The sequence below is a fragment of the Sparus aurata genome, chromosome 8 (assembly GCF_900880675.1).
Source record: "Sparus aurata chromosome 8, fSpaAur1.1, whole genome shotgun sequence".
Lineage (NCBI taxonomy): Eukaryota > Metazoa > Chordata > Actinopteri > Spariformes > Sparidae > Sparus > Sparus aurata.
In genome coordinates this window covers 12,637,606-12,664,180 of record NC_044194.1, presented here as the reverse complement: position 1 = coordinate 12,664,180, position 26,575 = coordinate 12,637,606, and the positions used below count along the sequence as shown (strand labels likewise).

General features: G+C 40.2%; 2 protein-coding genes across 3 annotated transcripts; one reads left to right on the top strand and one right to left on the bottom strand.

The window, feature by feature from the left end:
• Window positions 1–26: 26 nt before the first annotated feature.
• Window positions 27–12,577, top strand: c8h15orf39 (chromosome 8 C15orf39 homolog). The gene is made up of 3 exons (XM_030424900.1): window positions 27–369; window positions 3,629–6,869; window positions 10,089–12,577. Exons 2-3 carry the CDS (start codon window positions 3,671–3,673, stop codon window positions 11,231–11,233), a joined length of 4,344 nt encoding a protein of 1,447 aa, XP_030280760.1. The 5' UTR covers window positions 27–369; window positions 3,629–3,670; the 3' UTR covers window positions 11,234–12,577.
• Window positions 12,578–12,619: 42 nt separating this feature from the next.
• Window positions 12,620–26,324, bottom strand: arih1 (ariadne ubiquitin-conjugating enzyme E2 binding protein homolog 1 (Drosophila)). 2 transcript variants are annotated; one of them, XM_030424913.1, is made up of 14 exons: window positions 25,854–26,324; window positions 21,284–21,351; window positions 21,021–21,168; window positions 19,629–19,721; window positions 19,473–19,528; window positions 18,482–18,548; window positions 18,291–18,397; window positions 18,118–18,160; window positions 17,911–17,982; window positions 17,561–17,691; window positions 17,132–17,192; window positions 16,486–16,746; window positions 15,195–15,307; window positions 12,620–15,115 (listed from the first exon to the last, which is right to left on the bottom strand). In XM_030424913.1, the coding sequence occupies exons 1-14, from the start codon at window positions 26,139–26,141 to the stop codon at window positions 15,031–15,033; spliced, it is 1,593 nt and encodes a 530-aa protein (XP_030280773.1). In that variant the 5' UTR covers window positions 26,142–26,324; the 3' UTR covers window positions 12,620–15,030. The 2 variants fall into 2 exon arrangements, with proteins under 2 accessions (XP_030280773.1, XP_030280774.1); XM_030424914.1 differs by having other exon boundaries at window positions 17,135–17,192.
• Between the last annotated feature and the right edge of the window lie 251 nt (window positions 26,325–26,575).

Here is a 26,575-nt window from a genome sequence, read left to right as displayed (position 1 = left end):
AATAAAAGTGAGAAAGAGGGCAGCGGGAAAACATTTGGCTCCATGGGTCGAAAACAAGCCGTGGATATGAGGAGGGTGTGACTCCGCCTATTGATCAGAGACCATCCTCCTCCCTTTTGTCTTTTCTTCAGTTTGTTAACTTCTCTAAAAGCCGCGTGGACTTCGGGCGAGCCCTTTGCCGGCCTGCGCTTCACTTGGTGGGATTGTTTTCTTTTTTCTCCTTCTGGCGCGTCCGGGCCGACTGAGTGCACACACGAGCGGAGAAGAGGACTTTCCCCCTTCTTTCTTATTTTTGTGTGTATTTTCCCCTCAGAAATAGTGTTTCATGGAGTCGTTGCGGGAAACATTTATTGTCACAACAGCAGCGAGGTAAGAAAACAACAACAACAACAACACACACATTTACCGCTCCGTCTTTTACATGTGCAAAGATTATGACACGGATCAGCGAGTGGAGCAAGTTTGGCAGAAAGAAGAGGGGGAAAAAAGCGCAGGAGTGGATGTTTCACGACGGCATGACAGATAATGAAACCATGTCACAGCTAAAGCAGTGTAGCCTAAAGTGTATGAAACCGTGCTGTTTGCCCACAGTGTGGTTTTTACTTTGACCGTGGTTTTGCGTCGCTTTCTCAGCCTGTATGGAAATGACTCGCACTATGATCGGGCTCCTGCGCGTATCTGATTTTCATATTATTTGCGTCCTATTATTAATTTTAAGCAGGCTGTCAATGCGAGCGGGGCAGAAAAAAAAACAAAAAATACACCTTCATGGAGTTGATTCTCTTGATAGGCAAATACATGTTCCTCATAGGCTCCAACTTGCCTGCGTGTCAAAAGAAGCTGCGAAGACGCTTTTTTTCCCACAGAGTTCCGTTTTTATGAGCGTGTGTCATTTTTATTGGTTCCCTTTTACAGCAATTTTCCGGAAACAAAAAAAACAAAAACATTTTTTTGGTTGTAACTTAAATCTCCGCGTCATGTGAACGTCCCTTGACCCGATGGACTCATCAGATTGGCCGCCGGCTAAATGATTTATGACTTGATTGGAGTGAAGCGCATTCTTGCCTTCTCACTCAGACCCACGTGGTTTGAGGTTCAGTCCGTCAGTTTGGACGGTTTGCTTTCGGAAGTCACTATCCATCAGATCTGGGAGTGAGGACACAAACACACACACACACACACCCACAACCCTCAAACACACACGCGTGAGAGTGCGCCCCTCAGTCCGTTGAAGCCGCCTCTGCGCTGTTTCCTCCATGCACACAAACCACACGTTTTCCTTCTCGCTGTATGCAGACAAGCCATCGCTTTGTACTTCACTGAAAAGGTGTCAACAGGATGAAGTGATAACATCTGTCAGGGTCTGCACGCTGCACGAGTCTGGATTTAGTCGCATGTGTCACCACTGATATCATCAACATGTCGTTTTGAGTTGTTTCTCAGGTCTCTTGATCTCAACGACTCACTTTGCCAGATGTGCCATAGGCTAAATGTGCGTTTGTCGGATCTGATACAGCTGTTTCAACACACTGGCAGATGTTAAGCTCAAATTTTTTGGCTGCCAGGGATTGTTTTGCCTCTGATCTGGTATTAAGGAAAATGATCTTCTATTTTTGGGAGAACAATAATACAGGTTACAACAGCTCATTCAGGCCAGTTCGGGCAGATGTTTGTGTGGCGGAGTCATGAATTCATCATGTGATGAGGTCATCTCGCTTCATTATGACAGTCTTGTTCCTCCAACCACAAAAGGGTTTTGGTGTCAGTCTGCTGAGCACAAGTCTTTGCAGAATGCTGCCTCCACGCTTCATGCTGGGCATTCTTAATAATTAAATTAGTTATGACAATTATTTTTCTCATATCATCATGACTGAAAAAACGTTTACAGTCATGATGATGTGACATTTTTTTGGAGTCTGCACCAAGCAAACATGTTTTCTTACATCTGGAGAACAAGGTTTGTAGGCCAGGGCATCTCTGCAGCCCTACAGTCTTTCGTATAACACTACTTCTTATATATAGCTGTTTGGTCATATATACCATCATCCAAAAACTTCAGCTTCTAACATTTTGATATGAACCTGGACAGCAATATGGACAATATTTCAGTTAATTCTGTAGCCCTAACTTTCACTAGTGTCGAAGTTACCATAACGTCTGCATGGATATTGTAATTGACGCATTTTTTTTTCTTTTATCTGCACTTATTTTCTTTTTGATAAATCTCTACCATGAAATGCCAAACTTTCAGTTGGTCGACTTTTTAATCTCAAGGGTCGGCGGCTTTTCTGCCTCTTATATGATGATAACAAACTGAATATCTTGATTTATCGTCAGACAAAAAATATATTTTAAGATGGCACTGTAAAATTGTGATTGGCTTTTTAATTTTATTGCGTGCATTGTAAAATAGAAAGGGAGTAGGCCCCGTTTGTGGATCGGTAGTGACGGGTCAATATCTCTACATTTTACTCTTGCTGGGTGTTTAGACTGGGTAACCTATATAAATTGGCGTTCGCCCAGTCTTCTTGAGTGCATTTTAACATGTACTTTGTCTTCTACAAATGCTTTTAACAGACTGTAACGGTGCCAGTAAATGCTATTCCAAATAACAAATCTGTTTATAGATCTTAAGCGCTGAGACTTCAAACGTGCTGCATTGTGTGACACAGAGATCCAGAGGCAGAGCAGGGAAGGAAGCCTCAGGTGAAAGGAAACGCAGGGAATGTATTCAATTTTGTATCTTAGCTCAGAAAATGCACATTTATTTTATGATCTTTTTGTTATTTTCACGCTTAGTCCATTTATTGATCAGTATCGTCATAAATTATAATAAACTGAATATTTTAGTCCTTTAGATGGCCGGTTTTCCCATCTTTCTAAGACAAATGAATTTACCATTACCAATATTCAGCTGATTAAGTGAAAAGGAAAATAAGTTAGTTGCTGCTGAACATGGGAAGAAGTGTATTAATAAGGGGAACTATGGTTTTTACTGAGGGTTTGTGATGGAAACATTCAGAATGGAAACATACAGTCCACTAAAGTTTTGGCGCTCCGGACATGATCACAAGACGAACAGTGCATGTCAGATCGGGGGGATAAGTTCTGGTTTGATAAAAGCGAGACTGAAGCTCTTCGATGTAACAGTGGTGACACATTCTTTGACCTCAAATGAGCCATAGTAAGACCATAACATAGAGTGAGTCAAATAAATACAGAAATAGTGTAACTTAGTCCCAGTGTTATTTTTATATTTGCAGCCACGGCCTTGCAATGAAGACTGCTTCCAATCACACGTTGATATGAAGTCACTGCTATAATCAGAAATGCTGGAGGCTGCAGCATGAAAGTTCATCATTGCAGCATGAGGCGGCTTTCACATGGGCTGTTATGAATCCTTGTCACAAATCTCAAAGATTGTTACTTCTGTATCATTGTTGCATTTTGTTGTGATGAGCCACAAGATTCGTCAAGTTAAGAAAGTGCCTCAAGCTTGTCTCCATTATGTGTGGGTTTTTTTTTTGATCCTTCTGTCCCATCTGATGTTTGAGGTGGGAATTTATTCAGGCTAATTAACTTAAACCATCTAGCATAGATATTACATTTTTGTTTTTTATATTCTCAGGTCTGGAGCCAAATCATCGCACCATCATAACAAAGTTACCACATGATGAGCAGCCACTCGATGCAGACCCTCATTAACCCAGTGCTTCAATGCAAGATGCCATTATTCGACGGGACCGTAGCACCCACAAGACTGTCAAAACCACAAAACATGTCTGATTTCCTGGGTAAGCAGACCCTGCAGTACAGCGGGGCCTACTTTGCTTTCGACCCCAGAGGAAAAGACGGAGCGCGATTCACTCCTCCTTGGAGCAACTCAAAGACCTCGATGCTGGATGGGAGAAATCCTGTGAGTCACCTCTCTGGCATGGAGGGACAAAACCGCATCATTTACAGGCAAGACAGCAATTCTCCAGAGGAAAGCCATTCTCATTCTTCCTCTCTGCATCACGCTTCAGTAAAACCGGGCTTTACATTATACGCAAAAAGTCCTGGGATCAGCAGTCCTACCGCTGCTACACCAGTGGCTGTTAGAAAACAAAAAACTGGAGGTGACAATTCATCTCCCCTGTCTGAAAACTCTGTTTACTTAGCCATTCCTAAGCCAATTTATGGACATAACCCCTGCTGTAATGAACTGGGTTGTGTGATGGGGCAACAATACAGCAGGGAACATAGCTCTCCGAGGAGGCCAAACGCAGTGTATGAACATGATTGGATGCAAGCTGATGCTCACTATGCTGACAGACTGCCCACCCAGAGGAAAGCACAAGAAGCCCTGCTGCAACAGAGAGGTTTACAGTTCGAGCACAGTGCTGAAACACTTAAGAGGATACCTGTGGAACCATTCAGCCCAGGTAGAGCGAGGACTTTGCCTGGTATGATTGAGCCGCACTACAGCAGTTACCCCTGTAACCTCACTCGCACACTGTTTGGCTCTTTAAGTGAGCAGAGCCAGCGTTTACAGACTCCCCCCAGAGGCTACCCTAGCTTATACCCCTCCCATCCCACATATGAGCATATGACCTCAGAGGTTTATCAGGAACATTCTCCCATGTCCAAATATGGCCAGCTAACAGGGCACCCGATGTTTTACTACCCCCAGGCAAATGTGGAGGTAGAGAGCAGGACACAGTGTAAAGATATTGTCAGTAAACAGAGAGAAGATGTCCCTGTTATTCTGAAACACACAATCTCAAACGCCCGGGAGCATTACATAGTGCCCCAGTCGCTCCATGGTGACATTCCTTTGCCTTTGGCAAGCACGGAAACACTGTCGAATCATTCATTGGTGCGGGGATTTGACTATCCTTGTTATGCAGTTCCCAGATTTCATTTAAATGCAAGCCAAACCAGATCCCCCCTAAGGAGGCAACATGCATCACCTAGCTTGCACTCTAATCGCATAAATGTTTCCCCATCCAGCCAATACATCGCCCACCCCGTGGCCTCTGCAGCCAACCTTAACATGGAAAAAGCCAGGCTCCAGTCACACGCCAACTCACCATTCCTACGTGTGGATCAAACCAGTCCTACCAGGTGTACAAGCCAACCTGGCATCTCACCATCTAGCATTCAAAAAAACAAATTTTTTCCCACACCTGCAAGCCTGCACGTGGACCGACATGTCCCTCCACCAAAAGCAATGAACATGGACAGACTCTTGAACCATTCCTCCTGTGAACCTCAGGTCAGGTGCCCGAGACAGCCAAACAGCCGGACATCCCGTCACAGCTCAGATCGCATGCACACAGCTGAACTTTATAATGCAAATGTCAGAAAAATTATTCATTCCCCTGCTGTTGCACCAGGAAATAAACACAATGACCCTGAGTCTACTTTAGCCACCCCTATTCTTAAAAGGTGCCTGAAGAGAAGTATATCTCACTCATGTTCGCCCATCAAAATAAAAGAAGAGGACAGGGATTTATGTGTGGTGGAACTCATTAAGAAACGACAAAAGGTAGAAATGGAGAATGTAAGAGTAGGAAATAAAACAGACTCTCCTCCTATGCCAGTAATCGACAATGTCTTCAGTCTAGCACCTTACCAGGCATACCTGCAGGCCTCGGGAGTGTTATTTCCAGGCAGAGTACCTCAAAGACCCGTCCAGTCGTCTGAGCACTGTGATGTCAAAACCAAGCATGACTTCAAAGAGAAAAGTCAAGATTATGATGAACAGCGACAGGTTATCTGTCGAGTTCCCAAAGAAAGCTGTGCAAATACTCCAACAGAAAAGCCTGTTGTACAAATCTTGGAACCCAGATATATCAAAGTTGAAAAGGTCGATCCGTCAGACACCGACAACTCAGTGGACACTCCTGTTAGCCAGAGGGACTGCAGCAAAGTAACAATCAAAAGAGAGCCTGAAGAGACTGCTCCATCCAAAAGTGTGCACATGTTGGTGATAAAGAAATGTGAACCTGATGAGCTTGAAAGTAAACCCTTAGCACATAAAAATGAGGCCTCATGTGAGTCCAAATCTGTTGAAGTGACTGCACAGATGAACTTGTCTCCTCAGGGTAATGCATGCTCAGCCCCCGAGCAGGTGGTCACCCCTCAACCCAAAGTGATTACTCCACCTCAGGAGCCTGAGCGCCGAATACATTTCAAAAACATTCCTCCTCACTGTCTGAAACTTTCTACCTATAACATCGTTCTACGGGATCCAAAGCATTCCAGCCCTATTCAGCCCCTGGAGAAGCCACCTGCACAGCCGACAACTGATTGTACACCAAAAACAGAGCTCCAAGTGCCAGTTCGGAAGCACTTCCTTGAGTTGCACCAGTCCCTCGGCCAGCTAGTATCCAATTCTGTGTCGGCCTCTTCAGAGCTGGAGCTCAGAGCCTGGTTGTCTCAGTTGGATCTGACCGAACCGTCATCTCCTTCAACCAAAGTTCAGAAAGTGTCCTGTTTATTGGGAGCAAAAGCCAGAGAGTTGTGGCTCAACGAGGAGATCAGATCAGCACTCCAGAAGCTCCTCGAGAGGCTGAGAGAGTACACGGCCCAGGAACACTGTCCCTTCCCACACGTCATGCGGACGGGGGCAGTGTTCCTGCCCATGCTGGTGGTGAAGGAGCTGCTGTTTCCAACCGTCCAGGGCAGCTTCATCGACCAGGTCCTGCACGAGCACAAAGTGGAGCTGCGGCCCACGACACTCTCCGAAGAAAAGATCCTCATCCAGCTTCATAAGCGAGCGTGTTCCTCCAGGCTCAGGAGGCTGATGTCTCTCAAACACCTGCCTGACGTCTACGCTGACGTGGTCAACCTCTTGTACTACACCTGTGTCTGCAAACATCTCGGTAAGTGCATGTTCAGTTCAGAGTTACGAAAGTAATGTTATGTTTGTGCGTAGTCTAGGTGATGCTTTTTAGGAAAGAGGAGGAGGAGAGAAATGTTTATTGCAGTGATGTCATGTTGGTTACAAACATCTGCTGTTGTATTTTGTCTCTTTTGGTATTGTCAAGCCAGACAAATTAGAGGTGCTGCACTAAGCAAAAGGTTGGGTTAATTACACCTCATGGGGAAATGCTGGATTCGACCAACACTGAAGTAAACAAATGTTCTTGAAGGGGACAGGAAATGAATGAATAATGACTCTTTTATTAGGAGTGTGCGTAGACAAACTGGATGCTTTTTTTAAAAATCTAACAGTGGGGATTTTTCCAGTAACTTCAGGAGTTCATCAGCACAAAGACTGCAAGTCATTTTGTAGAGTTAATTTGGTCAGGCAGCTCTGAAAATTAAACTTTTCAACTCAGTCATGAGTGAAAAGTATGAAACTGCTGATAAACAGTCATGTTTAGGTGTCTATGATAGATGGCAGGACTTACTGGAAAGGATAATACTGTGTAATAATACTGTTTCAGATAGAAGTTCAGCAGAATTTTGATCCCACACACTGTAGTTCAGTAAAATGACCATGTGGTATGCACAACATGACTGCCAAAGCAACACTACTTCCTGCCTTTTATCGCAGATATCTGGAAATCCCCCATGTGTGGAGGGTGTGATTTACTGATTCTTCTGGATTTTGTTATCTTTGTTATCAAGTATCATATTTTGACTGTTAACTCTTTCAAGGTTGTTTTGTTCAAGCAGTCCTTGAGTAATCCTACTTTCTGCATTATTGGCCCTTCTGTAAAGAGCAAATCACAATAAGCAACACATTTTCAATACATAATCCATTTATTTTTTACAGAATCAACCTCACCTGAAGTCCAAAAGAGAGTCCAGGTATATTTATTCTTTATGTTGTCCCTCAATCTCACCACTCTTTGCTTTTTCTGACTAGAAATCAGGAAACCTCTGCTCACTTTCAGTCACTAATCACAAGAAGTTGCATGATTGCATTATACTTCCTACACTCATACTTCTGGGTGGGTGGAGGGAAGGGTGTTGAACTGGGTTGTTGTAAAAAAAAAACTGTGACTCTCCTTCATCATTCTGTTCGATAGTATTAGTAGACCTTAAGTACTGTTTGGCAGGCTGTGGGATCACATTACCAGAGGAAGGAAATGACACACACACGGGGTGTAACTATGGCACGCTCTGACCCAGAGGGAAATTCATGTTTTCAGAAGATTTATTCTCTTCAACATACATTAGAGCTTTCAACAATTAGTTAAAGCATACATATTTTGGATTTACGTTTTTTCTCCCTGTTCTTGTGCATGTAAAAGTAAAAAACATCAAAGTATGCACAGGATCTCCTCTCTCCCACAGAAAGCACTGCTCCTCAAACACCTCATCAGTAGTCTCACCTTTGATTCTGTGACTCTGTGACATCACACTGTGTCACCGTGTCACACAGCCGCCTGATTAATGCTTCGCAACTAGTTTGGAATGCAAGAACTGACTTAGCACAGCTGCTCTGTTGTTGTTGTTGTTGTTAGTGCTGCTGAGTCAGGTATGTGTGAGCTGATCAATCAGAGCAGTTTGGGTATTCAGGAAGGGGGGGACCTTAAAGAGACAAGAGCTAAAACAGGAATACAGTGCTGCAACACCGGACAGAATGAGAAAATTGATTTTTGAACATTCAAGCATGTAAACCTATTCTAGTAGTAACCCAAAATAAAATTATAAACCTGACAATGAGCATAATATAATGACTGAATTTATTAGTGGTGTTTATCTATGTGGGTTTTGAAGTTTATAATGTGGGGTCAAAAAGTCTGAAACCACATTAAAGTTAATATTAACACATAAACCTGGAAATAATCAGAAGATTCAAGGATTAAGAAAATAATTGAAAGTTTAAAAAAATCAAATTGTTGTTCTAAGTAGAGAGCTCTTCTCCGCTTCTAATCATTGGCTAATCTAAAAGTTTCTACAGGGGGCAGTGCATGTAACTCTAAAACATGATCAGGCGGACCTTAAGTGACCAAACCATCAGAAGATCAATACATCAAGTTTGGTTCCCTCAGAGATGGAAAAGCAACATCATCACATACTGAAAGGATGCAGGACTCCAGTCAGTAAAAGTCTAGTCAAAAGAAGTGCTGCCTGGTAGTGGTCAAAGAGTCCTGACTGGTGTGGAGTTTGCTTCGCCGTCATCTGATCACAATCGCATCGGACATTTAAGGCGTCACCTGTAGACTGAGAAAGCCAAGCATGCTTTAAGACGAGTGGCTTTTTTGGAACATCGTCAAGATCATGCTGGGATAACATGAGTCACCAGGTTTTGCACAAACTTGCTTTTCTGTGGAGTATGTAGGGTTGAAATTAAACTTCAAGTGCCCAAGTTCATCAGAATAAGTAATATAAGTAGTATGTCACTACTTATATTACTTACTGTGGCTCATGTGCATTTTCAATACTTGCATTACTTACTGTGGCTCATGTGCATTTTCAATACTTATATTACTTACTGTGGCTCATGTGCATTTTCAAATAGTTTTTGTACAACAGAGATCTATGGCAGAGAGGAAAAGGTTATATTTGGCTTTGGGATTTAACCCTTACCCTGAATAACAAAAACATGTAATATGACCAGACTTGTCAAATCACCATTTTTCTTTCCGCGCTTCAACAGCTATTATTTTTTTGGCGCACGCATTTTCTAACTGAATTAAACGTAATCAAATTTTCATTCACTGCTGACATTATTAACCGTTCACATGGTTTGAGAGCACTTGACTTTGGTATCTGAACATTACTCTTTCTCAGCTGCTGTTTTGTCCCGGACTGATGGCATCCCTTTGTAGCAGCTGACTTTTTTTTTTCCCGGCCTTCCTTAAATCCTGAGGCCTATTATTCTGTCTCTGCTGAAATGGTGTTCGACAGTGAAGAATCATTCTGTTGCTATTAATAGAATAGATTCTCATTCAAGCACATCCATTGGGAAACAAAGTGAATTTATTTATTTAGTTTTAAGTCAGAGGTCCTACATTTCCAATGGCATGTACAGATTTCCCTGATCACTAATACATTCTATAAACTCTAATCTTCCCATTTTGTCAGTAACCCCATTTTTATACCTGGCTTTCAACCTCTCAATTCCTGTGTTCCCTGTGTTGCAGGATTAGGTTTGGATGACCCTGCCACAAGAGAAAAAGATGAAAGTTGTGATGACAACATCAGCTGCAGGACTCCCATATTCAATGACATCACGGCCTCCCCAGCATCACCCACGGAGTCGCATCTGCAGAGACATGTGACAGACAATGAAACCAGATCTTGTTTGACCAGGAACAGAATAAAGAGTAGGGTAAAGAGCAGTTCTAGGCGCATGTTTCTAGACAGTAGTTTGTCAGATGAGGACGAGGCAGATGACTCAGACAAGACCGGAAGTGGAGGTGTGCTGAATGGATTTAGCAATGAAGACTGGAGTGGCCATCAATCTGATAGGACTGAGAATGGAGGAAATGACCAAAAGGATGCAATTGAGGATTCTTCACTCATTCCACTCAACACAACTTCTGAGAATTCATGGACTTGCCCTTTAACCTTGGACGAGCTTTCTCCATCTCCCAGTGACTCAGAAACCGAGGTATCCTCCAGTCTGCAGCCTCTCAGTCAGTCCTCAGCAGCAGCAGCAGCAGCAGCAGCCAAATCTCCAGCTGGATCAAACAGCTGTTCAGGCGTGATTCTCAAACTGAGGAGGATGTTCAGTGAAGGTGTGCACAGAAAAAAGGCCAGCTACCAAGCAATCTCAGACTCGGGGACATTTTCTGATCCTTCCCTCTCACAGACTGCTGACAGGGAGGGAGAAGTGAGCAGCGAGATGGATCTTCACAGGAGGACGCCCAAAGTTACCCACAGGTGGCAGAGAAATGGAGGGTTCTCTCACGCCTTGAGACCTCTCAGCAGCTCTTCTAAAAGAAAACACAGATCGCTCTTAAAGATCAAATACTGCCCCTACTTGTCCACCTGCCACAGCGCTGAGCACAGGAGGCGCTGGGTCCTGCGTTCGGCCGTCCAGAGAGCTCAGACGGCCATGAGGTTCTACTACCCAGACCTGGTGGGGAAGAGGATTCGCCACCTGTATGAAGAAGATGACAAATCAGAGGTGTGGTACCGGGGAGAAGTGCTGCGTATCCACGAGGCAAACACAAACCCTCTAAAGACTATATTTGAAGTCCGGTACGACAGCGAGCCAGAGTGGAAGTACTACCTGGAGCTGCTGATAGACTATAAAAAAGGCTGGCTCAAGATTGAAGACTAGTGTCCTCATACAACTGTCAGTTTTGTTTTTGGTCATTTCACTGAGTGCAATGACAAGGATTTTTTAAATCTGTTTCTTTTGTACATGCAAATGACACGCTTATGACCCCTTTATATATCTCTGGCCTCAGGTAAAAAGTTGGACAGGATATTTTTTGTGATGAAGTCAGGTAAACATTTTTTTGAGAGCTACAGGTTGCATTCTTTAGAAACTGACTATAGCCGATGTGCAGCATCGTGTAGTACAATTAGGCTCTTATCTGCCACGTCTGACAGATCAGACTGCGCTGTGACCGTAATGCTGTGTTGTTGCCTGATTTAAAAAAAAAAATAAAAAATCAAAACAACTTTTGTAAGTTTCCCTCAGGGTTTTTTTTTTTTAAAACTGTAATTGCAACTCTGATGTTAGGTCAGTAATTTTTGGCATAATTCCAATACAAAATGTCATTGAGTGAAATAAGTGTCTGGTTAATAGTTTTTTCTAGTAAGCATTAAGAAACCAGCAAATGACCTAAAAGCATTGTTCAAAGGGTTTTACTGTCGAATAGTCCCAGCCATATGTGTAAATAAGTTTACAGTAACACAGTGCCAGTTGTGCATGCCGCTTAGTGATTTTTACCATGATGATTGTGGTTGGTGTGTTGTGTGCAAGTGAAGCTGGACAGGCATTAATACAGTTCTGTACTAAGCTGCTCAAGAGGTCTTTTTAAAAGACACACTTTCTGAGATGTTCCCATGTGACTGATAACTTCCAAGACTTTTCACCTCATGTTGTTTTTTTGTACGAATTTTGAATAATTTCCTTAGACTTCTGCAGATTGAACCGTTATAACATAAGTTCTCAGTTATCTTAAATGCTGGTAATGATTCCATGTTTTTTTCCCTCTTGAAAATACATGATTTTTGACTGACAGCTTTTTCCTCATTTTACTCATTTACTTGCGTTTCATGGGATTTCTTTAATATCACAGCTCTCGTATATTGCTAGTTTTTTAACAGCTACACCATCTCCATGTAGATGACAATCAGTTTTAAAAAGGTGAACTGTGCAGTCAAACAATGAACAGTTCATTTTGTAAACATTGACATTGGAAGATAACAGCACCTGGAATATATAACTTCAAATTGGTGTCTTTGTCCCCATCCTGTGGCAAACTCTTTAGTTGCAGGCTCCCTTAAACTGCCAAAGGTTTGAGCGTCGACATGGAAACTGCTTTCAGTGATGGGTTTCATTTGTACAGCTATACAAGTACACAGTGGTAGTCTTCTCAAGGACACCGTTTAAAAAAACACAGAAGTTTTTTGTTTGTTTTTTAAATAAAAATGGCTTCTGCCACAGCAAAAACATTGTGTCCATTATTAAACAACCACCCATGCCAGAACAATGTTTGCAACATTTTGCACTTTAATATTTTCTCCAAAACAGACAACTAATTTTTCCCACATTTTTACACTAATAGGAAATAAAACACCTTTGATAGCATAAAGAAAAGATATGTAGAAAAGTATTAAAAGTTTTTTGGATGTCTCAATTTAATGTAAGTAGCTGCTTCTGTTACTTCAAAACGTTAACTTGAAATGTTCATGAACTACTAGCAGACACAATGAAAACAGAGTGAGCCCTGGAGAGCATATTAGCCTAATGATCACAGCTATAGCTGGTGTTACCTGCAAGACAACTGAGAGAAAGTAGCCCATCTTTTGTTACTTTCCATTCAACTTGTGTCATCATTTGTTTGTGACTCGAAAGACAAAATGAATTCAAAAGTGACATCATACAAACAAACACCTGATCCTATCATACAATCTGCAAGTAAAAGTGGTGCATAAAAGCTAACAGTTTGCCTAAAATCAAATTACTCAAAGTTACCAAATTAATTCCAAGCAATTCTGGAAGACACAGCTCTGCAAAGGTCTGTAGTACACTACATTGCAAAATACACAGCGCAGAAATGCATCATGGATGTTTGGGTAATTAATATGATTGAGACCAAACCTACTCTAATGACTCACACAGTACTCCCAAAAATGAGATTTCTCATGACATTTATTCAAATAAACAATACAGTTTATAATTTGCTAGGATAAAATAATAAGTTTGAACACATAAGAAGCATGTGGGAGAGAATTCCCCAAAGATCTGGAACTGGATTAAAGGATGTGTTTTAATGAAAGCTGACACTTTGGTGTCATCTTCTTACTTGCATCAGTGCCTGTTTTATGTCCCCTCCAGTCAATCTTCTGAAGACTGCCATATTGCAGAAGACATGAACGAGCATTTACAAGCAGAATGCTTGACAACCAGAGCAACCACCACATTGAACAATGCAAAACCTGGAGGGGCACTGACATTTCCTCCTCAACCCATGTGCGAAAAATACAGTCTTTAATGCAAAAGCATAACAGCGTTATAAAACAGTCCTACAACCATTATAGGTTTGCCCTATATTCATCATCTGCCTAAGGATCACGCAAGTCCGTCTGTGTAGCTTGGTTCATAGCAATGTTCAGTCTCACTGCAAGGTAAGTGATCTCTTCAAAGAGGCACGGCCACTATCAGCCCCATGCCATCCGAGTATTCCCTGCAAGAGTGATGCAAATGCCTGACGCTGTTTGACAGTGATCCAGCCCAATTAGCAGCAACAAAGCTGTGCTGTCAGTACATTCTCTTACCCTCATTCAATCCCCAAGGTGCAAGCTGAGCCTTAAGAGGGCTACCTCAAGCCACGTCAGGAAAGAGAAAAAAAAAAAGGAAAAAGAGTGAATGTCACTCAGTTTGGCCCTTGCAAATTATAAGTAATGTTTTTAAATGTTAAACACCTCTAAAGAAAACTAAGAGGGTACGGCAAAAGGTTAGGATAAGAGGACACAGGGCCGGAGCATTCTACCTTACCTTTTAACTGTAAAACTTTTGCTCTTGGTTTTCTAACTTGGCTGTGAACTTTCCCGGAGTCCTTTAGCTGATCACTTGGCAACTATGAGAAATTCTTTCTATCAGTCCCCATTTAGAGTTACTGATAAGGCGTAACTTGTGCACTGCTCTGAAGAGACTGGGGATGATAGGGCGAATGCCTTATTGCCAAAGACCTCTGAGCTCCCACACACTATGGAAGGGGAGAAAAGACTCAACCTAGATGGCAAAAGTACAACCTTCTTCAATATTGGTAAAGAATAAATATTTCAAAATTATGCAAACACGTGCCACTCTTGCTCTTTAACTTCCATGCATATGGACTATTTACAAATTGAAAAATACAGACTCGCTATTTTGTTCTTTTGATGTTTTTTTTTTTTCTTCTTCCCCCCTGAAATGTCTTTGCCCCTTTTCAATCGGCCTATCAACATTCAGGCACCCAGACAAGGATCTCACCACATATTGCAGACATGGCCAGGACAATTAAAGCTGTGTTGAAAACATTTTCACACTAATGGGAAAACAAAAGTCAAAATCAAAAACAGAAAAAATTCACAAGCAAAAAACAAAAGGAAAATAAGATAGTTCAGGGGAGGTGTTACAATACGAGCCAAAAGGATGTACTTGTTTAAGATGGATTTTCTGCTTTCTCAAGACTCCACTCTGTTGCTAACAATACTGTAGTACACTTTCTTTTATTACTCTACCTTTTATTTAAATATAATTTACTTTGAAGATTTTGTTAAACAAATCCAGGAAAAATGATGCAAAAGTGGTTGGTTTGCCAAAGGAGAGGCGGCAGAAGGCCCGTGCTGCCCTGTTAAATTGCATCAGCGCTCTAGTTTGTCAAGATACTCAAGAGTCTGTTGCATTGGGACGTGTCCTCAATCCTCAATATACTCCCACAGGTCCTTCTCATAGCCTTCATGCACGTGCTGTAGCAGCACTCTTCGCCTGCTCTCACAGTATCTGTAAAGACACAAAAATGTTTTAGAGTCCAAGAACACAAACAGTAGCAGCCAGTTATAATTATTCTTCCTTCACTGACCTGTACTTATCTTGTACTTTCTGCTTGATGTCCTGCAAGGAATCCTGGGAGATATCCCGCTCTAGGTAGCCAGAGAGTACCTCAGTGGCATTTTCCAGGTCTGCCTGGTTGTTCTGATAATTCAAAAAAAAAAATAACGATGTTATTAAACAGATTTGAAGACAGAAATGTAGCCTGAAGTTTAGAGTGTCCCAGCTACAGGAAGTCTGATTTCCTCCCGTTTGCCCCTCCCAACAATTAGGTGCCTAATCTTGTCTTGAGCCTTTGTCAGTGGACTAGTTCTGTTGCCAGCAAGAGAAATGATGAATGGAAATGTGGCAAGAATTCCATGGCATAATCTGTCACCCATGGATAATCCTAACTGAACAGACAAAAAGAAGAGTTGGGATTAAGTCATACCAGTCCATACCAAGAGAGAGAAGGATGTGAATGACAGAAAACGCTTCAATAAAGAGAATGCTAAAGGTGTTATATAGCTCCCACTGGCAAGATAATCAATCTAACATTATGTACAAAGATACTTCCACAAAGTTTTTTTTGACAAAACTTTAGACTCCAAGATCAAAGAAGGTATCCTTATACACCATGTCCATGATTATATCATGAAAATTAAACACAGAAAATAAAAAGACTGAATATTTTATTTGCAGCTAATAATAAATCTGTATGTATCGTCTGCATCATAAAAATGTGCCTTTTTTGTATGAAACTTTGTTTTTAAAAAAGTGCTATATAACTCAAGGTTATCATTAACATCACACGAGGAGCTGCAGGAAATGGATGGAAACTGTGAGAAAAATAGAGTTCACAAAGCGCTTTGACAATCAAGCAAAACCAGGAACCTGAGGAAGACAACATTACAGAATAAATACTCAACAGTAAAGCCAAACACAATTAACCAGTAGTATATTGTGGCATTTAACTCACCTTAGGCAAAGCTTCCTTGAGTATTTTGTGCCATGATAACCAAATAGTGACAGTCTGATATGATAACCCTAGTTTGAAAGTCATTTGGAAAAGTTATGACAGAAAGGCTGAAATTTGTTCCAATTAGTTTTGATCAGCCCACCGGATGTTTAATTAGAGATTTAGTTCAGGGGATTTTTCCAACTATATTTTTATTATTGCAGTGGTACCTTTATGTGGTCTACTGTTAAGATCAACACTTAACAACGCTGTTTTGTAAATTCATAAATAGAATAGAAATATGAAAATAGCTCTGGTTATTTATGTCATTCGCCATCTGCTCACATTTATGATATTTGAGCCAACACAATCCCTTTTATCATACCTCAAAAATAATGGACTGGTTGTTCTTCTTGAGGTAGAAGGCAAAGACGTAAGTGAACATGAGTGTGGAGCGGCACTGGCACAGCACATCCACGGCCTTCTTCAGGAACTGCACCTCAATCCATGACATGTTGTGCTGCTGCATCTCCTCCATCTTCTGCTTGACCTGAGCATAGAGCTTGTGCTCAAAGCGCAGACTCTGCATGTGGTTCATGTAGCGGTTGCAGTAGAACAGGTACCTCTGCAAAGCGGCCCTGGAGCGCTGCACACACAGAATGGCTTGTTCAAACAAACTGAACTTGACTTGTACAAGCCTATGAAACTGCAGGTGTTTCAGAAAAAGATGCTACTCTTCAGTATACAACAATCAACCCTGTTTGTCAGGCTGACATTGCAGCCCTTACTGTATTATTTCCAACTCACTAAATGTAGTTGTTGGATAAACTTAACGTGTACAGCAGGGTTACATGTGGAGCTGTCAATGTTTTGATCAGTTGGGGTGGATTATATTCTAATGAAAGTGTTCTGCATCCATCAAATTATCTTTTAGAATTTCTTGTCTGAATGTTGTGTTTCACCAATGCTGTGAGATGAGACAAATACTTGTCATGCAAAGGCTTTGTATCAATTGGAATAAAAATGTTTACTACCTCCTGAGCATCTCTGGCTGCCTTGGCATCATCTTCATTGTAGCGATTGCAGTTGTACCTGCAAAGTCACAGTTAAAAAAAAAAAAATTATATATATATATATATACACATACATACATACATACATACATACATACATACATACATACATACATACATACATACACACATACACATGTTGGCAATGCATTATTTGCAACCGATAGATCAAATAAAATCAATCTAAAAACTCATAATCATGTTGCCTTTGTGGGCTTTACAATCTGTATAGTGAATTACATTCTCTGTCCTTAGATCCTTGATTCTAACATTCTTGGAGAGAAAAACTCAGCAAGATAGATAATTGAATGGATTAACGAGTAGTTTAAGATGTAATCAAACATGCCAGTAGAAGTGACACAATAATCATAAGCCATTAGTTCTTACCAGGCTGAGCCATGGGGTTCCCATGGACCCAGGCAGACCCAGCAGAACTCAGCTTTGCAGTTCTGGTTCCGACAAACCATGTGGTTGCAGCCACCATCTTTTTCAATGGTGACATGGCATTTTGGACACTCCTGTCCAAAAAAGAGAGCAATGACTTTTGTAAGTTTCCGTAAAACATTCTCAGATGTATGGACTTCAGAAAAGGACAAAAAAAACATGCAGTTATGTTTTTGGGAGGCTTCTTAGAAGTTTAAGCCGGGGCATCTTACTGTGCAGTAAATTTAATAACACATTAATTCCCTCCCAACATGAACCCGGCAAAAAAGGGTCAAACTTAAACCATTCCATACCTTCGTATTTGCTGCAATCCAGTTAGAGGTTTCACTGTCATCATCACATTTCTTAATCCATTTTCTCAGCCACTATAAAAGAATTTAAATAAGAGCAAGAAATAATTATGTTGACAATTAATCCTATTCCGAATCAGAATTGCTAAACAGAATTTTACTCAAGCTGAAGGAATAATTGGATACTTCTGTATTTCCCGGCTGGCTTACCTTACACTTGACAGGATCATGCCAATTCTCTCCACAGTTGAAGCTACACCAACAGGAGGCATCACAAGTTAAATTTACATAACAATTACTATCTAACTTAAAGAGTAAACTTTCTAGTACTGTCGCTGTTAGTTCACAAGTCTTTTAAACTGTTCTCAAATATGCCCTCTTACCAGAACTGACGGCCACACTTGCACCTCACTGGCTTGGCATCTGGGTACTGGACTTTGACAACATGATGGCAGTCTGGTGCAGGGCACCACTTTAACAGTCGATTGCACTTGGAGGAGTAATGACAGATAGAACATAAGCTTAACATAATGAATTAGCATACTGTTAAGGGGAAAAAAATTTAAAAGCTTACCTCTACAAAACTATTCGTAATTAAATGCTGGTACTTCAACTTCACTTTTGAATCTGTTATGAGGCGCCTAAAAGAGAAGTCAAATAATTTATTAGCCTTCATTACATAAGTTGGGTGACTTAGGGAAAATGTGTAATTGTGTGGAAATGTTATGAATATTAAGGATCAGGTTTTTACCAGAGTAGCTCAGTGCAATAACATTTTAAGTTAACATTACAAGGACAATCTTCTGTCTGCTGACATCAACTTTTTTTTTTTAACCAATAACACATTTCATAATGACAAAATTTAGAGTTTTAATTCCAGCTACGAACTAGCTCAATGTTACAAAAGTACATCATAGAATTAAATATGGACATGGGTAGCATGCTTCTGCATCTGTTACACCCAACAGTGATCAGGGTTAGGTTCTTTGCTCACTGCTCAGATCAGAATGTAGGTTAAGACAATTACTGTCAGCTTAACAGCCGGTGCGAGAGATTAGTTTCCATGCTTTCAGTATGGAGGTATATTTCATTGCACAACAGGCTAGACGTTAACATTGTAGAGTAAAGGTAGTGATGTAATTAGATAGCCCTGCACTAGGAATGTTCCTTTAGGAGGACAAAATGTTCTTCCCATTTCTAGTTTTTATTCCTGTTACAAGCAACCTGTGGTATTAAAAAAGAAAGCATACCAGATTTAGTGGAATGATATCTATTTTCTTTGGTTTTATTTGGGTTTGTAATTAGATTAGTTGAACTGTATTAAGTATCTTTTTTTCTTTCTTTTACATTTTAGCAACTGCAACATTTAACAGATTTTTTTGCTGATCTAACAATGCTGTGAGAAAAATATATTTCTCTAATAGTTTGTTCATGACCTGCGCCCATCTCTGTACGCTTTACAAGCCACAAAAAATGTATGAAAATAAAATAAAAAAATTCTGATCATTGCTGGTCAATGTGCAACAACAAACCAAAACAAATAAAAAGCAAAGACAGATACTCACATGACTGTGTTGTCATCGACCAAAATGTCACAACTATGAGCAGGGCAAGAAATTGTCTGAGAAGAGGAACACAGAGGACAAATCATTAGTTAGACGGCTATATAGAGACTAACAGTGAACAAAGACTTGTTCCCTGAATCAAATATTATTGGGTACCTGTCCCATTCCTTCCTCTATGATTTTGGTGGTCAGGTAATCTCCCCAGCATTGCATGCAGAATTTGTGTCCACACTCCAGGCCAGTAAAATACTGAAATAGAGAAGCACTGAGTAAATAAGACAAACAAGACATCATATGATTGTGAGCCATGTGTGCTTTTAGTAACCAGGCAAATCAAAGTCTTCACAGTGGAGAACTGAAAAATATAATCTAGATTTGACCAAAACAATTTTGTTTCAGCAAACTGATTAAAATGATAGATGGATAATTTTGTGCGCTGTAACCCTCACACAGACATATCCTAAATTAAAATAGTCTGGATTATGCAGTTTTCTTCCCGATTTTGAAAAACAAGACCTTGATATCATAGCTGGAACACTTAAATCACCTGGCCTTGATAATATGCATTATCTCTTTGTTGAGACAATGCACTCTAAAATAGGTTTGGAGCCTGCACTCTACAGTGTGCCTTTAAATAAGATCCTTTGTATAGATCTGTGTCACCTCAACAAATAAGTTGTTTCTGTTGATAAATATATCACCCATCCAACGACTCCAGACAATGCAATGTGTGTGCAAAAACAATTAAACATGAACATAAGTGGTGTAATGAAACTATCTCATCTATGACCTGGCTCCATAATGTCATTGTTCTGTGTATTGGAAATACAGTTAAATGGATATTGATACCTTTAACGCAATTACTTACCTTTCCATAGTACATCAATGACATGCAATTGGTTTGTCATGAAGAACGACAGTGTTTTTGATGTATTAAAGAAAGAACGAGTGACCTAAGACAGTTTTTCCCCTTGGTTCTTTGTAATAAAAATCCTTACTTGAACTTGGAACAATTTACTGTTTTAAACATTGTATTACCCGTCATGCCCTCTCTTATCCCAACACCAACTGGCAAAGTCAGATGCTGGTTGACTGTCTGATAACATGGCACAAAGTTTCAGCTGATATCCCAACATTAATATCAAGACAAGTGGGTAACTCATACAACCGTCAAATCACTTTTAATTGTCTTGAGGTCTTACAGTTACAATCACAGAATTATTTCTACAATTATAGAAGGTTAATGTGATCACATTTCGTGATGTAAAGTCTGTCCTCTTCTCCCACTATAGTGTTAACCAAGGCAGTAAACTGGGTCTGGAAAAAGAATTTGGAAAAGCATAAAAATGTCACGTCTGTAGGCTGGTAGGTCGTTAGGGGTCGCCGTATACAAGTTAAATGTGTCTTATTTCTCTATTGCGGTGTTAAGCCAAGACAAAGCGTTGATTTCTAACAATTAAATAAAAATCCCTACTCTAACACCACACCTTAGACCTGAAAACACATTCTGCAAGTTAAACACAATGCCAGTGTCTGTATGTGACTCACAGAGTTGGGGAAGTTCAGATAGCAGATCTGACAAGGCATGTCCTGTGCCGATGATCTAGTGTTGATTGGAGGACGGATCCGAGGCTTCTTACTGGGGTTAATGACATGACACTCAGAGAAAAGCTTGTCAAGGTTTCCATCAAAGTACCTGCAGTGATTTAGACAAATAAAAGGAAAAATAAAACCGTGTTAAAATGCAGGATAGCAAAGCCTCAACAGACATTCTTGTTAGCAGCCCGATAAAGAATGTACTTGATTCTTACCTTTCCATTAGCTTTTCTTTATCCCAGTTGAAGTGACTGAGAAGGATGCGTGTTATTGTAGCAGGGTTCTAGAGGAACAAGAAATGCTTGGTCAGAAATAAACCAGAATCTTCCAATTAAGTAATGTAAGAATTACATTTAGCTACTGGCAACATATAACAACATATATGAGAGGAAATTTGACATAAAAGGCCAATTTTTTGGCATTTCCACAGTTCTACCACTATATTTTCTATCCCAATAAAATACCACCACAAACTGCAGCCATAGTAATCAACTCCTCTCCTGCACTATCTGAAGAAAATGTTGAAAAATAATTCACACAGTAGTTACTGCAGACCTCCTCAACTGAGTTGCATTACATAGACGAAGAGTTTCACTGTTTCTGTTCACATTAGTTTCTTAAGATTAGGCAACTAGGGCCGATGGTACATTCAAAATAACACATTCCTTTTTTTTATTTTCTGCTGTGTATGAAGTCATGGCAGGCAAATGGCTGCTGTTTATGACACTATAAAGACAACACTAGAGATTTGGTTTGGAGTAGGAAAAACCTCCCAATACATCATTGCCAGTGACTGAAACGTAATGCAGTGCTTCTCTTTTATCACAAAAGCCTGAGTCTACTGGTACAAACAAATCAAACTCAGTGTTTACATTTGAGTGTAATGCCGACCTAATTGATTTAGTCTGACAAACCTGATTTTGATTGAAAAGGCAACAAAATCAAAACCTATCCACAAAAAAATTCATTTGCAATATGGATCTTATAGTTTATGTAAAAAGACAACTCTGTGCAAGTGCATTGTACTATGCTCTATAGCACTGCAATATTGGTGATGATATGGTGAATGGAGATATGTGACAGTCATGCACTGTATAAAGGTTTTCTCAGCACGATGCATTATCCACATTACTAATGCATACTTGTTTTAATATCCTTCCCAACTACCATAAACAGAAACAACCAAATATAATGTAAAATATATAATTTGCATGCTTCTTCAACCTGGTAGTATTACTTACTGCTGAGTCACCATTGGGTACATTCATAGTAAGCTTAGTTAAAATGAGAGTAAAGTCACCAATGAAGTATCTAACTAGCCAGTGCCTCATTTTAAAGTGAACTGTGTTGATGAGCAAGGTTCTGGACCACCAAAGGCAACCTGAATAGCTTCAGTGCACCTTGACATAAATTCTACAAGTCCATACCATAACACGCAGCGGTATCTGTCATATGTTGATCTAACCTGTTTTGTGCTTAAGGGGCAACACTGCATAACCTAAATGTGTGTAGCTGCTGCTACTTTCAATAATCATTCTTGAGTCATTCTGGGTATTCTGTTTGTTGCTTCTCATTTGTTCTCTGCTCATGCTGACGGAAAACCAGCCCCATTCCACATATCTGATGCTGCCATACAGTTTTCTTATACAATACTCAGCAGAATATACAGGTAAAATTAGTCAACGGAGAGGGGCAAACGATGCAGATGAGTTGAAAATGACTTCTCACAAGAAACATCTGCGTTCAACCTTAACTGAACTACGATTCAACTTCTTTATGTACAGAGATTAAGAAGGAAAAGGTCTGGAGAGGAAAAGAACATGTCTGTGTCTGCACTCCTGAACACACCTAGTCATGTACAACCCTCTAAAATGTCTGTGTCTGTTGGAGTGTTACAAAAACACTCCCATCACACCATACTAGCAAAGGAAAACATAATTTTGTCAGTTTATAGCCCACAGACCCAAGACTGCACTTAAGCAGTCTAAATCCCTTGTAAACCAAAGCGCAGAAAATGTTTTACATTGTGTTTGAAACCAGCCTTCTTGCTGGACCAGTAGAGTAGACTACAAAAGAACACTGAGGCCCCAACTTAAAAAACAATAAAAATTCACACCACAAGCACGAATTACAAAAAAAAAATCTATTCTCATTTGGACTCTCAACATCTTAAAAACTAACCCTAAATTACTGCTGGAGATGGCTTATCATATGTCTACAACTTTTACTGTTAACAGTACATTTTCATAAGAAACACTTAGTCTAGCAACTGAAGACAACACACTAATGTCATCAGGGTCCACCTGAAGTACAGCAAATGATACTGACACTGTTTCCATTACTTAGAATTTGCTGATTTTTTTTCAAATAACCAGAAAAATCTGTTGATAAAAATAATTCCACGTAAACACAATTTGAATTGCATTAAAAGTGTATTCAGGTTTAAAGCCAAAATACCCTGCTCTCTAAAAAAAATTTTCCTTTAGTTTTATGCATGTGACACTTAAAATTTAGACTATGCATTGAATCAAACAACCATTACACATGTTTAATTGTTGCTTCCGTTAAAGCCAACATTTGATCAGAATGCTATATAAAGTTTGGGTCTGGATTGATAACCATGACCTGCCTAAACACCAAAATGGTAAACTTTGACAAGCGAGAGAGATCAGACACGGTCAAATAATCAAACTTTCACAAGTATTTTCTGAAGCCAGGAGGCAGCAACTGGCACAAATGTTTTTGGTAAAAAGAAGTAGTAAAAACATATTTTATTGCATGTTGAAATTGCATGTGAACTGATTAGAGAAGTGAATTGTCTGGATTTACATGTTCATATACTCAATGTTTATTTTATTCCTTCCTGCTATAATGCACAGGGAGTGTATCACAATACAAGAGAATCTTTGATGTGAAGAGATCATATTGTTTGGGTAACTGAAGTGGGAAAAAAGTTCCTCGAAGAACGATCATTTCTTGAAAGAGCAGTTAAAAAATAATACTTATTCAAAGCATTACGTGTGACTTTTAGTTTTGCCAATATTTGTGAGAGATTGCTACAACCACATGTACACTCGTGCTATCACCCAACAGGCAAAAGGGATAGAGGGATACAAAGCATAACAGTTCCTGGATAAAAAATTCTGCAATTAAAGTTTGATACACCCAAAGAGAGCACTGTGATACCAATGTATCCATAACGCATCACAAGACAAAGCATGTCTCTTGCCTGTTTATTAGGTCCACCTTGCTGAAGCTAAGACAATTTAATACAACAGCAGATCATTAAATTATACTTTCATGAAGGTTAAAATGTTAAGGTTTTGCTGATAATGTTTTAGAGAATTGCTGACTCAATTTCATACTCGTTTAAGAGGCAGCAGTTTGTGATTGTATTAAACTGTTGATTTACTAAGGGGTGTTTCTGGGGTGAGGGCGGCATCGTGGAAAGGGCAAAATATTAGAAATACCTATTCATAGACAAGGTTTTGCCTGTTAGAGTATGTCTTTCTGAAGTTTACGGAGTAATCTTTGAAAGTGTAAGTCTTTACAGATGACAAAAAGCACATGTATCTGAACCCATAGAGCGTGTTCAGAGGCCAGACAAAACTGGTTACTCTTGACAAATGAAGGCACTGTCACTAGTGACATTTACGAGAAGGGCTGCATGTTACCTATCGTACTGTCACATTCTCCACATTGAAAAGTTACATCCAGATGACAGATATATCAAATAATTGTTGGTGTTGAAAAAAATCTGAAAATGTAGTTTAGTTAAAGAGACCTACATACTATTTTTAGAAAAATCACTTTGTCAGTTGTCTCTTCTGTGGAAAAAAACTGCCATGTGGCTTTCTGTATGCACCATTCTGATATTTTACCCATTTTGTATTAGGGGCTCGTTTATAGTAACATCATGACACTCAAAACCACTTTCTTGCATAAAATGCAACGCAATTTCATAAAGACGTGAAGGGTGACAGGTCTATGAAGACCACTATCCATTTTATTCTGTACCCAACTGTAACGTAAGTCAAGTGAAAGGAAATGGAGGCCCAAGTTGACAATAAGCCGAAGGGCTCTACTGAGTTTCCCCTGATATTTAGTTTAAACTAAAGCTCTTTCGATTTAAGATTGGTTCGTGTGATCCATCCGACCTGTTTTGGGAGTCATGATGAGATTACTTGTTAATGGTAACACAAATTACCTAGCATGTAACTTGCTAACCAACTCGATGACCAAGCCTTTCGTCCAACATTAAAATAACGTCAACGCTGATGCTATTTTTATGCATTTTCTAACGTTACGATTTAAATGCTTGGTTAAGGCTGTCCAGCTGTCGTCTAGAAAAAGTTGGTAATCATCTTTATCTAGGAATATAGACGTTATGGCTATGCTATTTTCCGGTAAAGTCCTGGGTTAACAGTTACAGTTGGCTAGTTAGCAAGCTAGCTATCTTGCAAGCTAACATTAGCTTAGCAAACGTTGGTGCCAACTTCTCAATAGGGATTAGACTACTTCCTGGGATAAAATTCGTACGAAAATTGTTACTTTAATTCACACATTTAACGTGGTCTACATCTTCACATTAAATGCTACGCAAGGTAAAGAAAGCTTAAATGACAGAAATATTGGTAATTCTTAGCACTGTTGTGAAACTGCCAACTTCCAGCAAGTAAACTACTCCTACAAGGCTAACGGCTAAGCTAACGTCCAAGGCCTGTTTATGCTTCCACCAAGCCTGGACCCCGGTCTTTCCTGACGCTGACATACCAAAATACCTACCTGGATGACCTCGTTGACCTCCCTGATACACTCCACCATATGCTGGAGGATCTGCTCGGCAGTCAAAACCTCGAAGCGGTAGTCCTCCTCCTCTTCCTCGCCGGGCCCGTGGCCACCTCCAACAGTATCGCCGCACTCATCTCGCTCTCCACCGGCCACCACGGGATCGACCAACTCCACCTCTCCGAGCTCCAGGGTGTCGTCCTCGGGCTCCTCTTCGGCGCTGTCCTCGCTACATTCCTCCTCTTCGTCGTCGTATTCATAGTTATAACCCTCGTCTGAGTCCATTCCTAGGGTGGTTATCAACTTGTGACAAGCACACCTAAAGGTCTACAGTGTGTGAAATGTTGGTTGCGGAACAATACGTTAAGCAAAAATTATTCGAGCCTGTTTTTCAGCTGCAGCGAAAATAACAACAAAACGTCGCCGCTGCTAAGCCAACAAAGAGACACAGCGTCACCAACTGACGACGTCCTTACGTCAGATGGGCTGTACAAAAAAAAAAAATCAAAAATAATTTTATTTATATGACACACTTTTGTTTTCACCTTTACATGTTGACAAAACGACTTTAGAAATGCACATAATAATTATCATGTGTCGGATTTAAACACTCAAAGCTTAAGTTACCCGACAGTTCTCAAAAAACACCGTCCTCCTAAAATGTAGGCATGGCTAAGTTTTTTCTTTTTTTTCTTCTTCTTTTTTTTTCCTTTTTTTCT